Consider the following 20,430-nt stretch of genomic DNA (forward strand, 5'->3'; position numbering starts at 1 on the left):
TCACTCTCTCTCTCTTCCCCCCACCCTTTACACATCTGTTTTGTTCCTTAAATTCCACATATGAGTGAAATCATATGGTGTCTGTCTTTCTCTGACTGACTGACTTTGCTTTGCATTTATGCCCTCTGGATCCATCCATGTTGTTGCAAATAGGAAATTCATTCTTTTTTATGGGTGAATAGTATTTCATTGTGTGTGTATGTGTGTGCGTGTATCTCCTTTTTTTTTTTTTTTTTGTTTTTTAGTTTTATTTGAGAGCATTGGGGGGTGGGGCAGAGGAAGAGGGAGAAGTGAATCCCCGTGAGCAGGGAGCCTGACCTGGGGCTCAATCCCAGGACTCTGAGATCATGACCTGAGCTCAATGGACTGAGCTGCCCAGGTACCCCTGTATCTTCTTTATCCATTCATCAGTCTGTGGACATCGGGCTGTTTCCACATCTTGGCTGTTGTAAATAATGCTGCTATATAATAGGGATGCATGTACCCCTTTGAGGTAGTGTTTTTGTTTTTTGAGTGTAAATACCCAGTAGTGTGATTGCTGGGTCATAGGGTAGCTCTATTTTTAACTTTTTGAGGAACGTCTGCACTGTTTTCCAGAGTGGCTGCACCACTGTGCATTCCCACCAGCAGTGCACGAGGGTTCGCCTTTCTCCATGTCCTTACCAACACCTGTTGTTTCTTGTGTTGTTGATTTTAGCCTTCTGACAGGTGTGAGGTGATATCACATTGTAGTTTTAATTTGAATTTCACTGATGATGAGTCATAATGAGCTGCTTTTTATATGTCTATTGGCCATCTGTATATATTTTGAGAAATATCTGTTCATATCTTCGCATTTTTAAAAAACTGGATTATTTGGGTTTGGGGTGTTGAATTTGATAAGTTCTTTATATATTTTGAATACTAACTCTTTAACAAATACATCATTTGCAGATATCTTTTCCCATTCTGTAGGTTGCCTTATTTTATTTTATTTTTTAAGATTTTATTTATTTATTTGACAGAGAGAGAGATCACAAGTAGGCAGAGAGGCAGGCCGAGAGAGAGGAGGTTGCAGGCTCCCCACTGAGCAGAGAGCCTGATGTGGGGCTCGATCCGAGGACCCTGGGATCATGACCTGATCAGAGGCTTAACCCACTGAGCCACCCAGGCACCCCTCTCTAGGTTGCCTTTTAGTTCTATTGATTGTTTCCTTTGCTGTGAAGAAGTTTTATATTTTAATGTAGTGCCAGTTATTTATTTTTGCATTTGTTTCCCTTGCCTCAGGGGACCTGTCCAGAAAAAAAGTTGCTACAGCCTCTGTCAGAGAAGTTAATTGCCTGTGCTGTCTAATCTGGCTGCTGCTTGAAACACATTATTTTGAATTACTGTTAGCAGCATAGTGTAGAAAGAAATTGGGAATACAGATTCTCTTTGGATCTTTCACTAAATAGTGACATGGCCCTGAATAAATCACAAAAATCTCCTCCTCTGGTGAGGGATCATATGTACAAGTGCACTTAATAGCTGATGGACAGGTTACATTCTTTCTGATGTAATGCAGTCTTGTTACTCCTATTTTATGTTGCAGGCACATACAGAAAATATCTCATTTCCTTCTGAACACCCACTTCAACCCTTGATATTTTTCTTCTCAGCATTTGCTTGTTTTCCTCATAGATTTAGATCATGTTGGGCAAATTCCTTTAAAGTGCTAGATGCATTCAGATTAAAAATAAAGCAGTAATGTTTTGTTTCTTCAACTAGGGGCTTTTAAAATTTGGCAAGTACTATGTGTTCTTTCATTTCCTTATTTTTGTGTATGTTATATTGTAGCACACGTCACATGGAGATGGGCGGCCAGAAGTTTCTTCTCGCACTGGGCGCTCTGGAGCTCGGTGTAGAAACTCTATAGCTTCCTGTGCTGATGAACAACCTCACATCGGAAACTACAGACTGTTGAAAACAATCGGCAAGGGGAATTTTGCAAAAGTGAAATTGGCAAGACACATCCTTACAGGCAGAGAGGTAAATATTAAGCCTAATTTCTCTTATGACACCAACTCTATTTAGTTTCATATGAGAGAGAGAGGGGAAGATAATGTATATATTTGAGTTAATTTCTAAGCTAATTAAATATTGTTTTTAAGAACAAGAAACTTACATACTAGTTATCTGGGAGTTCTTTTGCTTTCTCATTTATTTAAATGAAGTAAGTATTACATCAAGTATTTGAGCTTTTGCCTTAAAAAATGGGTAGTGTCTTGTTTTTCAGTGTAAACCTCTGCCACCAGAGTAAAAATTCCTCTGAACTTCATGTATAAGCTCATAGTACTTGCAAATCAATAGTGTTGTCTGTTCTTAGAGATTTTATCATAAAGAAGTTTCTCATTTTCCCAGATAAACTTTTCTCAAAGCTTATGTTTGATTGGTTGTTGTGTAGGAAGGCATATGCTTTCCCGACTTTTGTGGTTGGCTTTCGGTTCAGCTCCATTCTGTGTTTATCAAAAGTACATTGGTTAAAACTACTAAATTGACTCCCTCCTGTTCTACATGTATAATACAGAACCTGTTTTGCTTCTTTGACTTCTTTCATTTATTTTTATTTATTTTTTTTTTAAGATTTTATTTATTTGTCAGAGAGAGTGAGCAAGAGTGAGCACAGGCAGACAGAGTGGAAGGCAGAGTCAGACGGAGAAGCAGGCTCCCTGCGGAGCAAGGAGCCCGATATGGGACTCGATCCCAGGACGCTGGGATCATGACCTGAGCCGAAGGCAGCTGCTTAACCAACTGAGCCACCCAGGCGTCCCGACTTCTTTCATTTAGATCTTTATGCCTGCTCTTCCCTCTGCTTGAAATACACTTCACCCTTTTGTGTGGGATCACTTCTGGGGAAGAGTTGTTGACAGACTCTCTTTTCCCAGGCATGGGACTCAGGTTAAAAATCCTGATACTTCCCCTAATATAGCATGCTTTATATTACATTGGAACTGCTTTTTTCCCAATCTTTCTCTCCAGGCTTTAGGGCAGATACCCATACTTAACACAGTGTTTGGCACATAGTAGGTGCTTAATAAATGCATGTTGAATGATTGTAATGGTACTTTTTTTTTTTAAGATTTTATTTATTTATTTGATAGAGATCACAAGTAGGCAGAGAGGCAGGCAGAGGGGGTTGGGGGGAAGCAGGTTCCCTGCTGAGCAGAGAGCCCGATGTGGGACTCGATCCCAGGACCCCGAGATCATGACCTGAGCCAAAGGCAGAGGCCCAACCCACTGAGCCACCCAGGTGCCCATAATGGTACTTTTGAAGGAACCTAAATTTTTTTTTTAATTTAAAGATTTTATTTATTTATTTGACAGAGAGAGAGATCACAAGTAGGCAGAGAGGCAGGCAGAGAGAGAGAGAGGGAAGCAGGCTCCCCACTGAGCAGAGAGCCCGATGCGGGGCTCGATCCCAGGACCCTGAGATCATGACCTGGGCTAAAGGCAGAGGCTTAACTCACTGAGCCACCCAGGCACCCCAAGGAACCTAATTTTAAAAAAAATATTTTATTTATTTATTTATTTATCAGAGAGAGAGAAAGAGAGAGAGAGAGCGAGCTCAGGCAGCGGGAAGTGGCAGGTAGAGCAGGCAGAGGGAGAAACTGACTTCTGCTGAGCAAGGAACCCAGGAACTCCATCCCAGGAGCCCGGGATCATGACCTGAGCCAAAGGTAGACACTTAATGGAGTCACCCAGGTACTCCAGAAAAAAGCTTTTTTTTTTTTAAAGATTTTATTTATTTATTTGGACAGAGAGAGATCACAAGTAGGCAGAGAGGCAGGCAGAGAGAGAGAGAGGAGGAAGTAGCCTCCCTGCTGAGCAGAGAGCCCGATGTGGGACTCGATCCCAGTACCCTGAGATCATGACCTGAACCGAAGGCAGTGGCTTAACTCACTGAGCCACCCAGGCGCCCTTCAGATCACTTAAATGACAGACCCCTGGTTAGTACTTGTTGAGGTACCTGGGTTGCTTTAGAGTCAGGAGAAGCATGAGCAGGTGGGGCTTTCCTTGCTGTCCTTGATCAGAACTTTCCTAAATAAGGAAAAAACCTCTTGAGTTTAGGCCCCACCAATTCTAGGTGGTTGGTTACTTGGCCAGTTTCCTTACATGGGCAGCTGGTAGGTTGGAAGAGGAATGGGACAGACAGACCCTCTACCCTTCTCCTTAGCTGCAGTTTGGCCCACTGTGTTTGTATCTAGTAGGTTCTCTCTCCAGAAATCTGGAATCTGACTAGCAGAGTGGCTTAATTTAAAATTTTTCTGTTCTTTTTTACCCTAAATTTTTAATTAAGCCATTTTACTCTACTTTTTTGTTTTTGCCCTATTGTAGATATTAAGCAGAATCATGGAAAATGTAAACATTGTATTTCTATATTATAGAAATTTATTATGTAGGAAGTACAAGTTCCTTGAGATTTCTCTCCTCAAAAAGAAATCAGCATTTTCAGCAGTTTGGTGTATATTCCCACAGTTTTTTATACAGACATCAACTTTTTGTTTATTTTAACAAAGGGACTCATGGATAGAATAGTCATTTTCTTAGCAACATACTTGACCATATCTGAATCTTAGTGCTCATAGATATGACACATTCTTTTTTCCAGTGTGTGCTGGTGCCATGGTTTATCCCCTGTCAGTGGGCATTGAGTGGTTTCTGATTTTTTCCTGCTGTAAACATCTGCAGTGAACACTCCTTAACATAACTGTCTACTCTTATTAAGAGTGTTTCTGTAGGATAAACTCCAAGAAGTGGGTGTCTTAGGTCAAAAAGGATGATTATTTGACGTTGTAATGGTACTGCTAAATTGCTTTTGAGAAAATATCAGAGTACTTCATTATCCTGCCATACTGAATGAAAGTATCCATTCTTCTATACCCTTACTAATACGATGTAGATAATTCTTATCTAATGGACAAAAAATGGTATCTTTTTAAAACTTGCTTCCTTTTGATAACTAGATTGATGATATTTTCATCATTCATATTTGCTTCTTAAAATAAGTTTCCCGTTTGTATCCTGTATCCATTTTTCTTTCCTCTTTCAAATCTTAATGATTCGGATGCCTGGTTGGCTCAGTCAGTTAAGTGTTTGACTCTTGATTTCAGCTCAGGTCATGATCTCATGGTTGTGGGATTGAGCTTCCTCTTGGGCTCTGTGCTCAGCTGGAAGTCTCCTTCAGATTCTCCCTCCCTCTTCTCCCTCTCTCTCAAATAAGTAAATAAAAGTCTTTAAAAAGTAAATAAATCTTAGTGATTTAAACCCATTATGTGTTTCATGTATCAGTCTGATCTGTCTGGGTTTCATGACTTGGTGAGAAAGGTTTACTTTGTCCCAAGATCTAAAACATGGTTATCTTCTTCAAACACTCCTATGGCTCACGTTTGAATGTTTCATTCATTTGGTATATATTTGGGGGGATTAGTATGAAGTGTAGGGATCAAACTTTTTTTTTTCCCATGTGGATTACCACTTGTCCTGGGATCATCCGTCTTTTTCCCCAAGTGAAGATACCTGCTTTTTCACATACCAAATTCCCATATATGTCTTTTTGTTTCTCTGATCTGTTTGTTTAGTCTTGTACCCATACGGTGGTAATTTTATTACTGCAGCTTTGAATTTTACATTTGTATGTTTTAGAGTAGGTTAAATGCTCTGCAGATTATTCTTATTTTTTAAAAACTTCATACCCGTTCTTGCCATTTAGTGTGTATCTTAGAGTCAAGATACTATGTCCCAAAAATAGTCTTACTGGAATTCGGTAAGATTAATTTCGATCGGAATTAACTGAATTTATAAACTGATCTGGGGGAAATTTGTTATTTTAATGATATCAAGTCCTTCTTTATAGGATGTGAAATATGTCTCAATTTTGTTTGGGGGGTTTGTAATTTTCTTCCTCTAGGCTCTGGATCATTTTTTCTTTAAGGGGGTTACAAATAAATTCTACAGATTAGGTAAATGGTTTACATAATTCTTAAGTTCATTCCAAGGTATTTTAAAATTTTTGTTGCTGCTGTGAATGGCATTTTTGCCTTTGTTGTTATGAACAATATGGGAAGGCTGTAACATGTGTAAAACATCTTATATCAGAGCACCCTTTATACTCACCCTCATTTTAGACATCAAAATTAATCAAGTTTTTGTTATTTTTAAAGTTACACATCATTTTTTCCTTTGACATACAGTTCTCTGAATTGTAACACATGTATAGATTCATGTTACGACCACCATAATCAGGATACTGAAGAGTAAACACAGAGAAATGTCATACCAAGCTGTTTTTGAAAGGATGGGCAAAATACCAACATGTTTATCTGTTAATGGGAATAATCTGACAGAAAGGGGGAAAGTGGTGCTGTGGGAGAGACACTTAAGAGGGTGAGAGGGCATGGTGGACGTGCTGGCCTTGATCATGTGGACAGTTCTTACATAGAAACCAGAGAAATGTAAAGGACCCTGGCATAGGTGTAGCTCAGGGCTCTGTGTGGTGATGTGGGAGCTTGGGGAGGTTTTCTTCCTGTGGCAGCTATTTTTTTTTTTAAAGTAAAATGGAAAGATCATTCAGCTGACACTGTGATTATTGAGGAGCTAGAAAATAGAGATGTGAGAAGTTACAGTAATAACTGGGCCAGCAGAAGAGTTAGCAGACTGGAAGAATGCAGTAGAATTGCCAGGTGGCCTTAAGGCTTCGCTGGGGATGATCCCGGATACAAAGTGGGAATATGCAGCAGGGCTGGGAATTACCCAGACACAGGTGTCGCATTTATAGATAGTTGGGTTTTTTGTCACACTGAGTGTAGAGGATGGGAACAGAGCAAGGACATTGATTTGGAATACCTCAGGGAGTGATTACAATGAAGGACTATAGATTTGAATAGGAAATAACTTGGGGGAGAAGACAAATCATAAGAAGGTTGTGGGATCAGTGGATTATGGACCCTGATGATTTCAGACAGTTATTGGCGTTCTAGAAACAGATGGAGGAAAGGCGGAGGAGGTGATAGAAAGTGGGAAGCTCAAAATTAAGGTCAGAAGAGTTTTCTGGTATTGGTAGTTCTAGAGATTGGAGTATACAATATAATTGACTCAATTGTGTGAGTATTTTTTTCTTCTCTAGAAGCTTTTTAGACTATTCACATTCATCCTTGCTGTTCAGAAATTTCACAGTGAAGTAGCAGGAGTTGGTCTGCATCTATTCTTCTTCTTCTTCTTTTTTTTTTTTTTAAAGATTTTATTTATTTATTTGACAGACAGAGATCACAAGTAGGCAGAGAGGCAGGCAGAGAGAGAGAGAGGAGGAAGCAGGCTCTCTGTGGAGCAGACCGCCCGATGTGGGGCTCGTTCCCAGGACACTGGGATCATGACCTGAGCCGAAGGCAGAGGCTTTAACCCATTACATCCATTCTTCTTGATTGCTCATTGGACCCTTGTGGTTTGGAAATTCTTTATCTTTCAGTTCTATAGAATTGTGTCATTTTGTTATTTTAAAATCTTTTTTTTTTTTTCTTTAAGATTTTTAAATTTATTTATTTGACAGAGAGACAGCTCAAACAGGGGGAGCAGGAGAGGGAGAAGCAGGCTCCCGCCTGAGCAGGGAACCCGATGTGGGGCCTGATCCCAGGACCCTGAGATCATGACCTGAGCCAAAGGCAGATGCTTAACTGACTAAGCCACCCAGGTGCCCAAAAAATCTTTATTCTATAATTCTTACTTATCAGAGACTGGAACTCTTGGAAAAGAGCCTTGACATTTTTTTTAAAAATCTGATCTCCATGTGTGTTTCTATTTTATTTTCTGGGGGATGTCTTTAATTTCATCTTTCTGTTAAATTTGTATGTCCTCCCCCTTCTTCCCAGCTCTTTCTTTTTTTTTTTTAAAGATTTTATTTATTCATTTGTCAGAGAGAGGGAGAGTGCACAAGCAGGGGAAGCAGCAGGCAGAGGGAGAACTTGATCCCAAGACCCTGAGACCATGACCTGAGCTGAAGGCAGATGCCCAACCAAATGAGCTGCCACCCAGGTGCCCCTCTCCCAGCTCGCTCTTATTCTCTGATTATTTGTCTGTGTAGTATTCAGTTGTGGGATCATGAATGCTGTTTCTTCTGTTAGCTCCCTGGGCGGGTAGTGGGTAGTAAAGGCCTTGGTCATAGTCTTGTACTCTGGTTTCTCTCCCTCAGAATTTCATGCCGAGCAGTTCTGCATGCCACTGTACCAGGTTTAGTGGTCGTGCGGGGTTGCATTGATTAGAATAACAGTTCCCAAATTCTGTGTCTCAGAACGCCTTGAACTTTTAAAATTGAGGACTCCTTGGATTCTTGGGTGGCTCAGTCAGTTAACTATCTGCCTTTGGCTCAGGTCATGATCCCAGGGCCTGGGGAATGAATACCCGAATCAGGCTCCTTCTCCCTCTGCCTGCCACTCCCCCTGCTTGGTGTGCGTGCACGCGCGCGCGTTCGCGCGTTCTCTCTCTCTCTCTCTCTCTCTCTTTCTGTCTGATAAATAATAAATAAAATCTTTTTTTTTTAATTGAGGACTCCCCAAAGCCTTTGTTTACATGGGTTGTACAGACTGAGATTTGCCATGCTAGAAATTAACACTAAAAAATTTTAAACCTATATTCGTTTAAAGAAATAACAGACCTACTATATTTAAATGACATTTTTATGAGAAAGAAACCCCTGTTGGACAAAACAAATTATTCAAAAGAGTGACATTGTTTTAATTTTTTGCAAATCTCTTTAGTGTCTGTCTTAATAGAAGGTAGCTGGGTTTTCATATAGTCTTCTACACTTAAGTTTTGTCAGTATATTGTTTTGGTTGAAGTTTATGGGGAAAATCCAGCCTCACACAGATAATATAACCAGAAAAGAGAGGAGGTCTTAATTCCCTTTTTCAGATAATTGCAAATATTGTTCTTTGATACTCTACTATAACTCAGCAAGTAGTAATTTGGTGGCAGAGGGGGCAATGATTAATGGAATGTTTATTCAGAACAGTTACAGTGATTGCCAAAAAGTGTTGGTATCCAGAACAGTTTGCTCCATTTGAAAATTAATAGTAGTAGATTTGTGAGATGAGTGAGCGGAAGGGTGAAAGAGAGCCTCCTGTTCCAGTAATAGATATAATTGAAAAGCATAAAGATGTTCATCTTGCTTTTAGTACAATCTGGGGGTGGAGTATTTAGTTGTGCAGAAAAAGAGAAAACCTCACCTGAACCTAGTTTCTACAAATTAAAAATCACTTAATTACACAACTGTTATGCTTTTTTTATTGTGGTTAAATATATGTAGTATGAAGTCATTTTAACCATTTTTGAGTGTACAGTTCAGTGGCATTTAGAACGTTTGCATTGATGGGGGTCCCTGGGTGGCTCAGTCGATCTGCTTTCGGCTCAGGTTGTGATCCCAGGGTCTTGGGATCGAGCCCCGCATCGGGCTCCCTGCTCAGCAGGAGGCTTGCTTCTCCCTCTCCCCTTGCTTATGTTACCTCTCTCACTTTGTCTCTCTCTGTCAAATAAATAAAATCTTAAAAAAAAAAATTTGCATTGTTTTGCAACTATCACTATCACCCATCTCTAGAATAGATAAAGTTGATCTTACTTGCAAATTCCATATTTTCAAGATTCACCTGCTTACTACAATTTGTTCGTATTTCCATAATCAATAGTTGGCAGTGCTTTTGCAGTATTTGTGAAGATACATAAAGCATCAGAAAGTTTGAATTGTCCAAGGTATGCATCCTCGGCTGAGATCCAGCCAAGGGATGATGCTGTGCCTTGTTTCAGCTTCCGTACCGCGAAACAGATGCTCTTTTTGCGGTCTTTTTACTCCACGGTTTTTGCCTTTTTGTGCTTTCTGTTGTCAGTTTTGCTGTTTCAAATGGCCCCTAAGTGTAGGGCTGAAGTACTAGCTACTGTTTCTAAGTGCAAGACTGAGATGTGCCTGATAGAGAAAACACATTTTTAGATAAGCTTCATTCAGACAGGAGTTAGGTTCTGTGGCTGGCTGACAGTTCAGTGTTAATGAAGCAATGATGTGTGGTAAATAAGATGTTCTTAAAAAGAAACACACAGGGGCGCCTGGGTGGCTCAATGGGTTAAAGCCTCTGCCTTCGGCTCAGGTCATGATCCCAGGGTCCTGGGATCGAGCCCCGCATCGGGCTCCCTTCTCAGCGGGGAGCCTGCTTCCTCCTCTCTCTCTGCCTGCCTCTCCGCCTACTTGTGATCTCTGTCAAATAAATAAATAAAATCTTTAAAAAAAAAAAAAAAAGAAACACACATAAAGCAAGGTTATATATTGATCAGTTGATGAAAATTGTTATGACCAGGGGCCCATAGGAACCTAACTCTGTGTTTCTTCTAGGAGCAGTATTCACAATGACTTTGTAGAACATAATTACCATACTCAGCAACAAACAACTATCTCTGTTTTTGAAAGAGAAGCATCAGTTATCTGGTGTTTTCCCCTAACACATATATGGAGAAGGGTATCAAAAAATCAAAGGCTTTCCTTGTCTGTGATTTTTGATTTGCCGTTAATTTTTCAAGTGGGGAGCACTAAGAAGCAAATTGGGAGCTTTCTGTATGGGACAGGGTATGTGGAGGCTGCTGGTCAGGTGCCTGGCTAAGCTTCCTGGTGGCCAGTAGGAAAGTTGCCACATACACAGCACAAAGTGATTTTCTCAGTGAGGTTTCCCTGGATTGTGCCCTTCTTTGGGCACACTCTAGGCTTGTATGTGCCCTCAGATTTTTTCTTCCAGAAATTGTTTAAAGTCCCTTGTCTCCTGATGACACCTCTCCCATTCTCTTTGTCATTCTGTTTTTATTCGTAGGGGTTCCTCAGTGGGTTAAGCCTCTGCCTTCAGCTCAGGTTATGATCTCAGGGTCCTGGGATCGAGCCCCACATCCAGCTCTCTGCTCAGCAGGGAGCCTCCTTCCTCCTCTTTCTCTGCCTGCCTCTCTGCCTACTTGTGATCTCTGTCTGTCAAATAAATAAATAAAAATCTTTTAAAAATAAATAAATAAAAATAAAAACTGTCTCACTTAATCCCCCACCCTCATTTCCTAATCTTCCAAGGTGGTCACTTTCAGTCTTTTAAACTGGTTCTTTTTTTTTTTTTTTAAGTCTTTATTTAATTCCAGTTGGTTAACACACAGTGTTATATTAGTTTCAGGTGTACAATATTAACTGATTATTTATGTTTTACTTGTATCTTTATAACGCTTTTTTTCTTTAAAAACCTTTTTTATTGAAGTATAGTTAACACACAGCATGCTCTTACTTAGTTTTCCAGTTTTAGGCATTATTTACTGTCTTTTCATGATTATTTAGTGTCATGATTGATTTTTTTAAAATAAACTCTTTATTGAAATATAACACACATCCAGAAAAAGTATCCAAATCATAAGTGTGTACACCTTGATGAATTAATACAAAGTATACATTTGCATAACTACAACCCAGGGCAGAACTATACTGTGACTTGAACCCCAGAAGCTTCCCTTCTGTCTTCTTCTAATCACTTTCCTATCTTTCCTCCCCAGGGTAACCACTGTCTTGACTTCTAGCACCGTAGTTCATTTTTTGTTTTCCTTAACATGCTAATGGAATCATGCAGTACGTGTTATTCCGTGTCTCTTACCGCACTTTATGCTTGTGATGCTATTCCATATTGTGTGTCGTTCGTGTGTTGGGCACTGTGCTTTAATTTGAAGTTTTATGTTGTAGCCATGTGTCGTAGTAGTTCAGCTTGGTCTTTATGCTGTGGACTGAATTGTGTCTCTCAGAATCATATATTAAATCCCTAATCCCCAGTGTTTGGAGATAGGGCTTTTGTGGAAGTAGGTTAAATTAGATCATAAAAGTAGAGTCCTGATCCAGTAAGATTAGTGGCTTTACAAGAAGAGACATCAGAAAGCTGCCCTCTCCACCATGTAAGGACACTGTTAGAGGGGGGCCATCTGCAAGCCAAGAGGAAAAGCCTCACCAGAAACTAACCGTGCTGGTCAGACTCTGATCTTGGACTTCCAGACTCCCAGTCTGTGAGAAAATAAATTTCTGTTGTTTAAGCCACTGGATCTATGGTATTATTGTTATCGCAGCCTGAGCTGACTAATAGTGCATCCTTCCGGGCTTCTGCATCCTCTTAAAGAACATGGGATCTTTTTTTGACTGCTATTTTAGTGTTTATGGATGTTTTAATGCATGTTGGAAGCAGGATATTGGGACCTTTGACCAGTAGAAGATTGACAGGAAGTGGAAGATAAGGGTATTTATTTCTCTGGTGGGCGTTTGTTACAGGTTTATTGGGCCCTCTAGGGTGACGTATATTGGGGGAAGCCCTTCTCTTGCATGAGGTCTCTTTATTCCTATTTTGTAATTTTCCACTTTGTTTCTGGCATCAGGGTGAATAAATGGAATTTCCCAGAACTTTATGCAACAAGTGGCAGGGACACTCCTCTTTCCTTGCCAGTGAGCTCCCCTGGCTTTTGCTATGCACATGCCACCCCCCACCCCCCCCACCCCCCCGCCAAAAAACCTCCCAAAACTCCACAACCTTGGGAGCACGTGTGTGGTCTCTCCAGTCCCCGTCTTTCTCAGGCATTGTTGTTGCCCCCACAGTTGCTTCCTCTTTTATTGACTTGAGGTCTGAGGTCTCCCCCAGGCTCCAGTTCTGGGCCAAGGTTATTTGGTAGTTGAGTCACCCCAGCAGGGAACTGGAGGAAGAGGGCATTACGGGCTTCCCCCTCAGGCTTCATGGCCACACAAACTCACATCATTCTAAGTAACAGTGTTTCACTTAAGGGACACTTATTTTAATAAATGACTTAATAAAATGACTCTCTTCGACAGTTTGATTTAGCTGAATGAAACATATTTTGAGCTCCTGTTTTTGCTTTAAATACTGCTTGAATAGCAGTATTTGAAAAAGGCAATGATTAAGAATAGAATCTTTACTGTGGAAGGCGGATACTGAATAGAGCCAGAAGCAGCTAATGATCAGGAATGTGGTCATGAGAATAGAAACCAGGTCTCAGAGGTTCAGAGGGAAGAAGAACCAGAAAGACAGCATATTTGATAGATCTGACAATCAGAAGGAGGAAGAAAACAGAAGGTTGCCAGAAAGGAGAAGGTATATCTAAGGGGTTTCTTTGGAAATTAGGAGATCCATGGATCCCACATAAAATTACTTAGGAAAGTAAAGTTTGAAGAAAATTAATCCATTAAACCTTGAAATAATGTAATTTTTTAAAAAAGATTTTATTTATTTGAGAGAGCAAGCAAGAGAGAGCATGAGCATGGGAGGGGGTGGCAGGAGAGAGAGAAGCAGACTTCTGCCGATTCAGGGAGCCTGGATGTGATGCAGGCTTGATCCCAGGACCCTGAGATCATGATCTGAGCAGAAAGCAGATGCTTAACCGCCTGAGCCAACCAAGCATCCTTGAAATAATGTATTTTTTAAAATTACATTGATATCTGCTAAAACACCAGAAACCCTATTTCTTCACTCTTCTGTCTCCATCTCAAACACGTGTGGTTACTGAGTATGAATGTTCAGGGCCTCACATCAGCTCAGGAAGCATTTATCAGATGCTTCTTATGTATCTAGTAGCATGTTGGAACTCTTAACAGGATGCCAGTCCCCAGCGGAGATGTGAACAAGGTCTTTGTTTATATATTCCAGCCTCTGACTTTGCCTTTCACTTTTTTTTTTTTTTTTTACTATAGTTTCCACCAAGACTTAACTATAGTTTTCCACATATGAAATCAGAATTCTATCTTTGCTTTTTTCAAACATGCATGCTGACTGACCGCCCCTCCTCCAATTCTGATTTCTTTTTTCTCCCCAGTTGGGGTGTGCTGGGATGGTGGGTCCTTACTTTCCAGAGTCAAGTTCACTGCGTGCCGTGTTAGCAGCATGGTTCAGCGTGTGGACTCATAGGAAGTAATAGATAACTTAGGCAGATGGAGAGTTTAGACCAAGTAGAGCAGGGGTCGTTGTTTTTAAGTGTTACTATGAATAAGTACAGCAGTTCTTGAAGTAGGTGTGGGGACCCTTGGAGGTCTCTCTGGAGAACCTTTTAGGGAGTCTGCAAAGTCAGTACTATTTTTGTAATACCATTAAGATAGTACTTTTTCCATTTTCATTCATGAACCTTAAGTAAAAATTTCCAGAGGCTACATAACATGTGGTATCACAACACATTGAATACAGGATATGTGAGAATTTCATAAAAATGTTATTTATATTAACATATCATGGGCTTATTTTTTTTAGTTTATTGTGATAAAATGCACATAACTTAAAATTAACCTCTTAAATGTTTTTAAGTGTATGTTTAAGTAGTATCTAATACATTTATAATGTGCAACCATCACCATCATGCATCTCCAGATCTGTTTTCATCTTGTAAAACTGAAACTTTGTATCCATGAACACTGACTCCCCCATTCTTTCCTTACCCCATTCTACTTTCTGTCTCTATGAATGTGAATTCTCTAGGAACCTCATAAAGTGGAATCATTATTTTGTCCTTTTGTGTCTGGCTTGTTTCATTTAGCATAGTGTCCTCAAGGTTCCTTCATGCTATAGCATGTGTCAGAATTTCCTCCCATTTCAAGACTGAAAAATATTTGGGGTGCCTGGGTGGCTCAGTCAGTTAAGCGTCTGCCTTGGGCTCAGGTCATGATCCCAAGGTCCTGGGATTGAGCCCTGCACTGGGCTTTCTGCTCAGCAGGGAGCCTGCTTCTCCCTCTCCCTCAGCCCCTCCTCCAGCTTCTTCTCTCTCTCTCTCTCTCTCTCTCTCTCGCTTACTCATTCTCTGTCTTTCAAATAAATAAATAAAATCTTTAAAAAAAAAAAAGACTGAAAAATACCTACTATATGGAGACACTACATTAGGATTATCCATTCATCACACAGTGGACGCCTGGGTTATTTCCATATGTTAGCTATTAAGTGAATAGTGCTGCTGTGAACATGGGTCTACAAAGATCTGTTTGTGTCCCTGCTTTTGGTTGCTTGGAATTGCTTCATTATATGGTAATTCTGTTTTTAATTTTTTTGAGGAACTCTGTTCTGTTTTCCATAGCAATTGTACTATTTTACATTCTTAACAGAAGTGCACAAGGTTCCGGTTTCCCTACATCCTTACTGCTTGTTGTTTTCTGGGAGGTGGTTTTGGTTTTTTATAGTAGCCATCTTGATGGGTGTGAAGTGGTATGTTGGAGTTTTGGTTTGCATTTCCCTAATGATCCGTGATGTTGAACATCTTTTCTATGTGCTTACTGGCTGTTAGTACAGTTAACCCTTGAACTACATGGTTTGAATTGGGCAGGTTACTTATACATAGATTTTTATTTTATAAATGCAATACAGTACTATAATGTATTTTCTCTTAACATTTTTGTAATACGTTTTCTTTTCTCTAGCTTACTTTATTGTAAAAACACACACAACAGGGGCACCTGGGTGGCTCAGTTGGTTAAGCGACTGCCTTCAGCTCAGGTCATGATCCTGGAGTCCTGGGATCGAGTTCCGCATCAGGCTCCCTGCTCGGCAGGGAGTTCGCTTCTCCCTCTGACCCTCTCCCCTCTCATGCTCCCTCACTCTTTTCTCCTCTCTCAAGTAAATAAATAAAATATTAAAAAAATAAAAAATAAAACCACACACAACATACAAAAGATGTGTTAATCAATTGTATATATTATCAGTAAGGCTTCCCATCAAGAGTAGGCTATTTGTAGTTAATGTTCTGGGGGGAGTCAAAAGTTACTCGTAGATTTTTCAACAATATGGGTGCCCCCCCCCCCCATATTGTTCAGGGGTCTGCTGTGTATCTTCTTTGAGGAAATGTCTCTTCAAGTCATTTGCCCATTTTTCAGTTGGGTTTTTTGTCATTGAGTTGTAGGAGTTCTCTCTATATTCTGGATATTAATCCCTTCTCACATCTATGATTTGTAAATACTTTTCCCATTGTCTGGGTTGCCCTTTTCCCCTATTAATATTGTCTTTTGATGCACAAAAATTTTATGAGGTCTAATTTGGCTGTTTCTTTTGTTGCCTTTGCCTTTGTGTCATATCTAAGAAATCACTTCCCAGTCCAGTGTTGTGAAGCTTTTGCTGTATGTTTTCTTCTAAGAGTTTGATAGTTTTAAATCTTAAATTTAGGTGTTTGATGCATTTTGTAGTAATTTTTGTGGGTAATGTTAGGTAGGAGTCCAACTTCATTCTTCTGCATGTGGATATCCAGTTTTCCCAGCACCATTTGTTAAATATTATGTTGAAATGAATCTTGTTATGTACAATACTTATTTTTATAATTTCTCAGTATTCATTTGTAATAAGGTAAATTTTAATAGATATAACCCACATTTGGGATCATCAGTAATCTTTAAGAGTGTAAAGGAGACCAAAAAGTTTGCGAGGCAGTCTCAAAGCACTTTCCCCAGACTTTGATTCCCTTTCTTCAGTGGTGCTTCTTGCTGGATCTGGTCCTGAAGGATGCACATTAGGAATACAGCATCCTCAGTGTATGGTGAGACCATTTGTGGTCCTGGACTTCAGTTGCAAAGCTGAGTTAATTATGTTCTCCAGTTCGTGGCAAAACCTCTTTCCACTATATGTGGAAAACCCAAAAGACTCCACTCCAGATCTCCTAGAACTTGTACAGGAATTCAGTAAAGTGTCAGGATATAAAATCAGTGCACAGAAATTAGTTGCATTTCTTTATACCAACAGCAAGACAGAAGAAAGAGAAATTAAGGAGCCAATCCCATTTACAGTTGCACCCAAAACCATAAGATACCTAGGAATAAACCTAACCAAAGAGGCAAAAAGAATCTATAGTCAGAAAACTATAAAGTACTCATGAAAGAAATTGAGGAAGACACAAAGAAGTGGAAAAATGTTCCATGCTTATGGATTGGAAGAAGAAATATTGTGAAAATGTCTATGCTACCTAAAGCAATCTACACATTTAATGCAATCCCTATCAAAATCCCATCCATTTTTTTCAAAGAAATGGAATAGATAATCCTAAAATTTATATGGAGCCAGAAGAGACCTTGAATAGCCAGAGGAATATTGAAAAAGAAAGCCAAAGTTGATAGCATCATAATTCCAGACTTCAAGCTCTGTTACAAAGCTGTCATCATCAAGACAGTATGGTACTGGCCCAAAAACAGACACATAGATCAGTGGAACAGAATGGAGAGCCCAGAAATAGACCCTCAACTCTATGGTCAACTAATCTTCGACAAAACAGTAAAGAATGTCCAGTGGAAAAAAGACAGCCTCTTCAATAAATGGTGTTGGGATAATTGGACAGCCACATGCAGAAAAATGAAACTGTACCATTTCCTTACACCACACATGAAAATAGACTCAAAATGGATGAAGGACCTCAACGTGAGACAGGAATCCATCAAAATCCTTGAGGAGAACACAGGCAACAACTCTTTGACCTCAGCCGCAGCAACTTCTTCCTAGGAACATCACCAAAGGCAAGGGAAGCTGGGGCAAAAATAAACTATTGGGACTTCATCAAGATCAAAAGCTTTTGCACAGCAAAGGAAACAGTTAACAAAACCAAAAGACAACTGACAAAATGGGAGAAGATATTTGCCAATAACATATCAGATAAAGGGCTAGTATCCAAAATCTATAAAGAACTTATCAAACTCTACAGCCAAAGAACAAATAATCCATTCAAGAAATGGGCAGAGGACATGAACAGACATTTCTGCAAAGATGATTTCCAGATGGCCAACAGACACATGAAAAAGTGCTCCATATCACTCGGCATCAGGGAAATACAAATCAAAACCACAATGAGATACCACCTCACACCAGTCGGAATGGCTAAAATTAACAAGTCAGGAAATGACAGATGCTGGCAAGGATTTCTTTTGATGGCTGCATATATATATATATCTCCCATCTTCTTTATCCATTCATCTGTTGTTGGACATCTAGGTTCTTTCCGTAGTTTGGCTATTGTGGACATTGCCATTTACGACAATGTGGATGGAACTAGAGGGTATCATGCTTAGCGAAATAAGTCAATCGGAGAAAGACAACTGTCATATGATCTCCCTGATACAAGGAAGTGGAGATGCAACATGGGGGGTTGGGGGGGGGTAGGAAAAGAATAAATGAAACAAGGTGGGATCGGGAGGGAGATAAACCATAAGAGACTCTTAATCTCACAAAACAAACAGAGGGTTGCCAGAGGAAAGGGGGTTGGGAGAAGGGGGGGTGGGGTTCTGGACGTTGGGGAAACTATGTCCTATGGTGAGTGCTGTGAAGTGTGTAAACCTGGGGATTCACAGACCTGTACCCCTGGGGCAAATACATTATATGCTAATGGAAAAAAAGCCTCTTTCTTCACTTACGTTCCCTTTCATCCCCTTTTGTTACCCTCTCCCTTCATTATGATATCCCTAGTTCCTAGAAGTCACTTTTATTCTAGAAATGACAATATATCAGATAAGGACACCGCTGTAGGTCCACTTAGTAAATATTAGTAAAACTAATTTTTTTCTTTTTTAAAGATAAGCTTTTATGGCTGGAAACTGTAGATCTTTCTTTCTGTATCTTAGTGGCTTATTTTAAGACTGCTTGGGGTTTACTTGGCCCTTTTTGAACAAAAGTGACCGGGTAATCCATTTGTTGCCTCTGTACATGTTTCACTTGGTTAGCCTACAGATTGTTCTGGAACTAGTCTGTTTTCCTTCTTTTAACTACCAAAAGATCTTTTCTATTTTTTTTTAGTAAAATGTTTTTAAAGTTTTCAGATTGAACTCCAACCTATTAGTTCATGTATTTACTTAATTATCAAGCTCCTATTGTATGCAAGACACTGTGAGCAAGGCATTCTGGGCTGTGTAAATCTGTAAAAGCTCTGCTTCCTGCCCTTGGATCCCAGCATCAGATGAAATTAAAATATTGGATTGCTTCTCAGCCTTTTGGCTAAGATCAAGTATAGTATCTCTTCTTTATCAGTTTAATATCTGCTACATCCTCTCTCTGAGGACAGTACATGAGATGGATTTTGGGAACTAGGAAATGGAATAGGAGCTTGCTCCGTCTACTCCGTGCATTGACCTGGTATTGCAGTATTTCCAGGAATGGTGCAGCCACCACCCACTCCTGCCTTTGGATTAAAATTAAAAAAAAAAAAATTTAATTTTTAAGTATCACTAAATAGGGAATAGATTTGCTTCATTGTCCTACGTTTTTAGAAGTGTTTTCATTATATAATCAGTCTCGCTCTGTCTTTCTGATGTCCCACATGTCTGAGCATTTACAAAACTATTACCAGTTAGTCTATAATTACTAAATTTGTAAAATCTGTAAACATTTATTTATTCTTTTCTAGGTTGCAATAAAAATAATTGACAAAACTCAGTTGAATCCGACAAGTCTACAAAAGGTAAGGTTGGTTCAATATCCATTATTTATTAAAATGATTTTCGGTGCTAATTGCCATCTAATATGTCGCACAAAGACCTCAGCTGCTGTTTGCATATATTACATTTGGTGTAGTAGCTTCCTGCTCCTCAGTGAGTGCATTGTAGATATAATATTATAGGAGAAGTTGTGGGATTTTTTTTCCTTCAGATGAAGATAATGATTTTTAAATGTTCTTAGTAGCACAAATTGAAGGCTGTACATTTTAATTGAATATTCTAGCTATTGGCTAGAACAGAGCGTTTCGTTTTGTGTAATTACTCTTACGCAGCATTATACACCTTTCTCATAGCTAATACTGAGGTCTTTAAAGTCAGCACTTTGGCTTTATTAAACTCTGTCACTGTAACTAATTAAGGAGTGGTGATTAATTTGTATGAAAGGAAAATATAAAAATACAAATGATAGTTGAAAACATGCTTGTAATGCACTGTTGCAGTTTGTATCATCTGATAGAGATCAGAAGTCCTCAACCGTGTTGCATGTTAGAATCCTGTGGACCTCTTTGCAATGTCTTAATGACTAGTCCAGAGAGATGTTATTGCTCAGGTTAAGGCCTTGGCATAGGTATTTCACTGGTGCAAATGATCTTCACAATAAAATCCTTCTAGTTCTTTTTAGTCTTCCAAAGCCTTTATATCATTCAATTTCTAGATTTGGCCTGTAGTAGTTGGGGTTTTAGCGACCTTGAACTAGGACAAGAAGTCTGAATTAATACCTGCTCTGCCACATAATCAAATGTCTAATTTGACCTTGAGCCAGTTACTTTACTTAACTTTTTTTTTTCCCCCTAGTTAATTTTCTTAACCTCATGTTTCTGGTCTTTAAAATAGTGATAACTTCATCTTCTCAGGATGGCTGTGTTAGTAAAATAATGCACTTAAAAGAGCTCTGTAAACTTCATAGCATTTCACGTATAAGATATTGTAAGTGT

At 39.5% G+C, this 20,430-nt stretch overlaps 1 protein-coding gene and 1 non-coding gene across 8 annotated transcripts in view; both read left to right on the top strand.

Annotated features, from left to right (window-relative positions):
- The window catches only part of MARK3 (microtubule affinity regulating kinase 3), a 117,953-nt gene that overhangs the window by 26,726 nt on the left and 70,797 nt on the right, over positions 1-20,430 (top strand). For 6 of the 7 annotated variants that reach the window (XM_045074209.1, XM_045074217.1, XM_045074215.1 and 3 more), the window contains exons 2-3: positions 1,816-2,007; positions 19,405-19,458. In XM_045074209.1, the coding sequence (XP_044930144.1) occupies positions 1,816-2,007; positions 19,405-19,458 (246 nt within the window). Of the gene's footprint in view, positions 1-1,815; positions 2,008-19,404; positions 19,459-20,430 lie in introns of those variants that run through there. The other variant, XM_045074248.1, reaches the window with a different exon arrangement.
- Positions 18,976-19,167, top strand: LOC123390599. Its single transcript, XR_006605146.1, has one exon. It is a non-coding gene; the product is annotated as a U2 spliceosomal RNA (small nuclear RNA).

This window comes from Mustela putorius, unplaced genomic scaffold (genome assembly GCF_011764305.1).
Source record: "Mustela putorius furo isolate JIRA1106 unplaced genomic scaffold, ASM1176430v1.1 tig00000129_pilon_pilon_pilon, whole genome shotgun sequence".
NCBI lineage: Eukaryota > Metazoa > Chordata > Mammalia > Carnivora > Mustelidae > Mustela > Mustela putorius.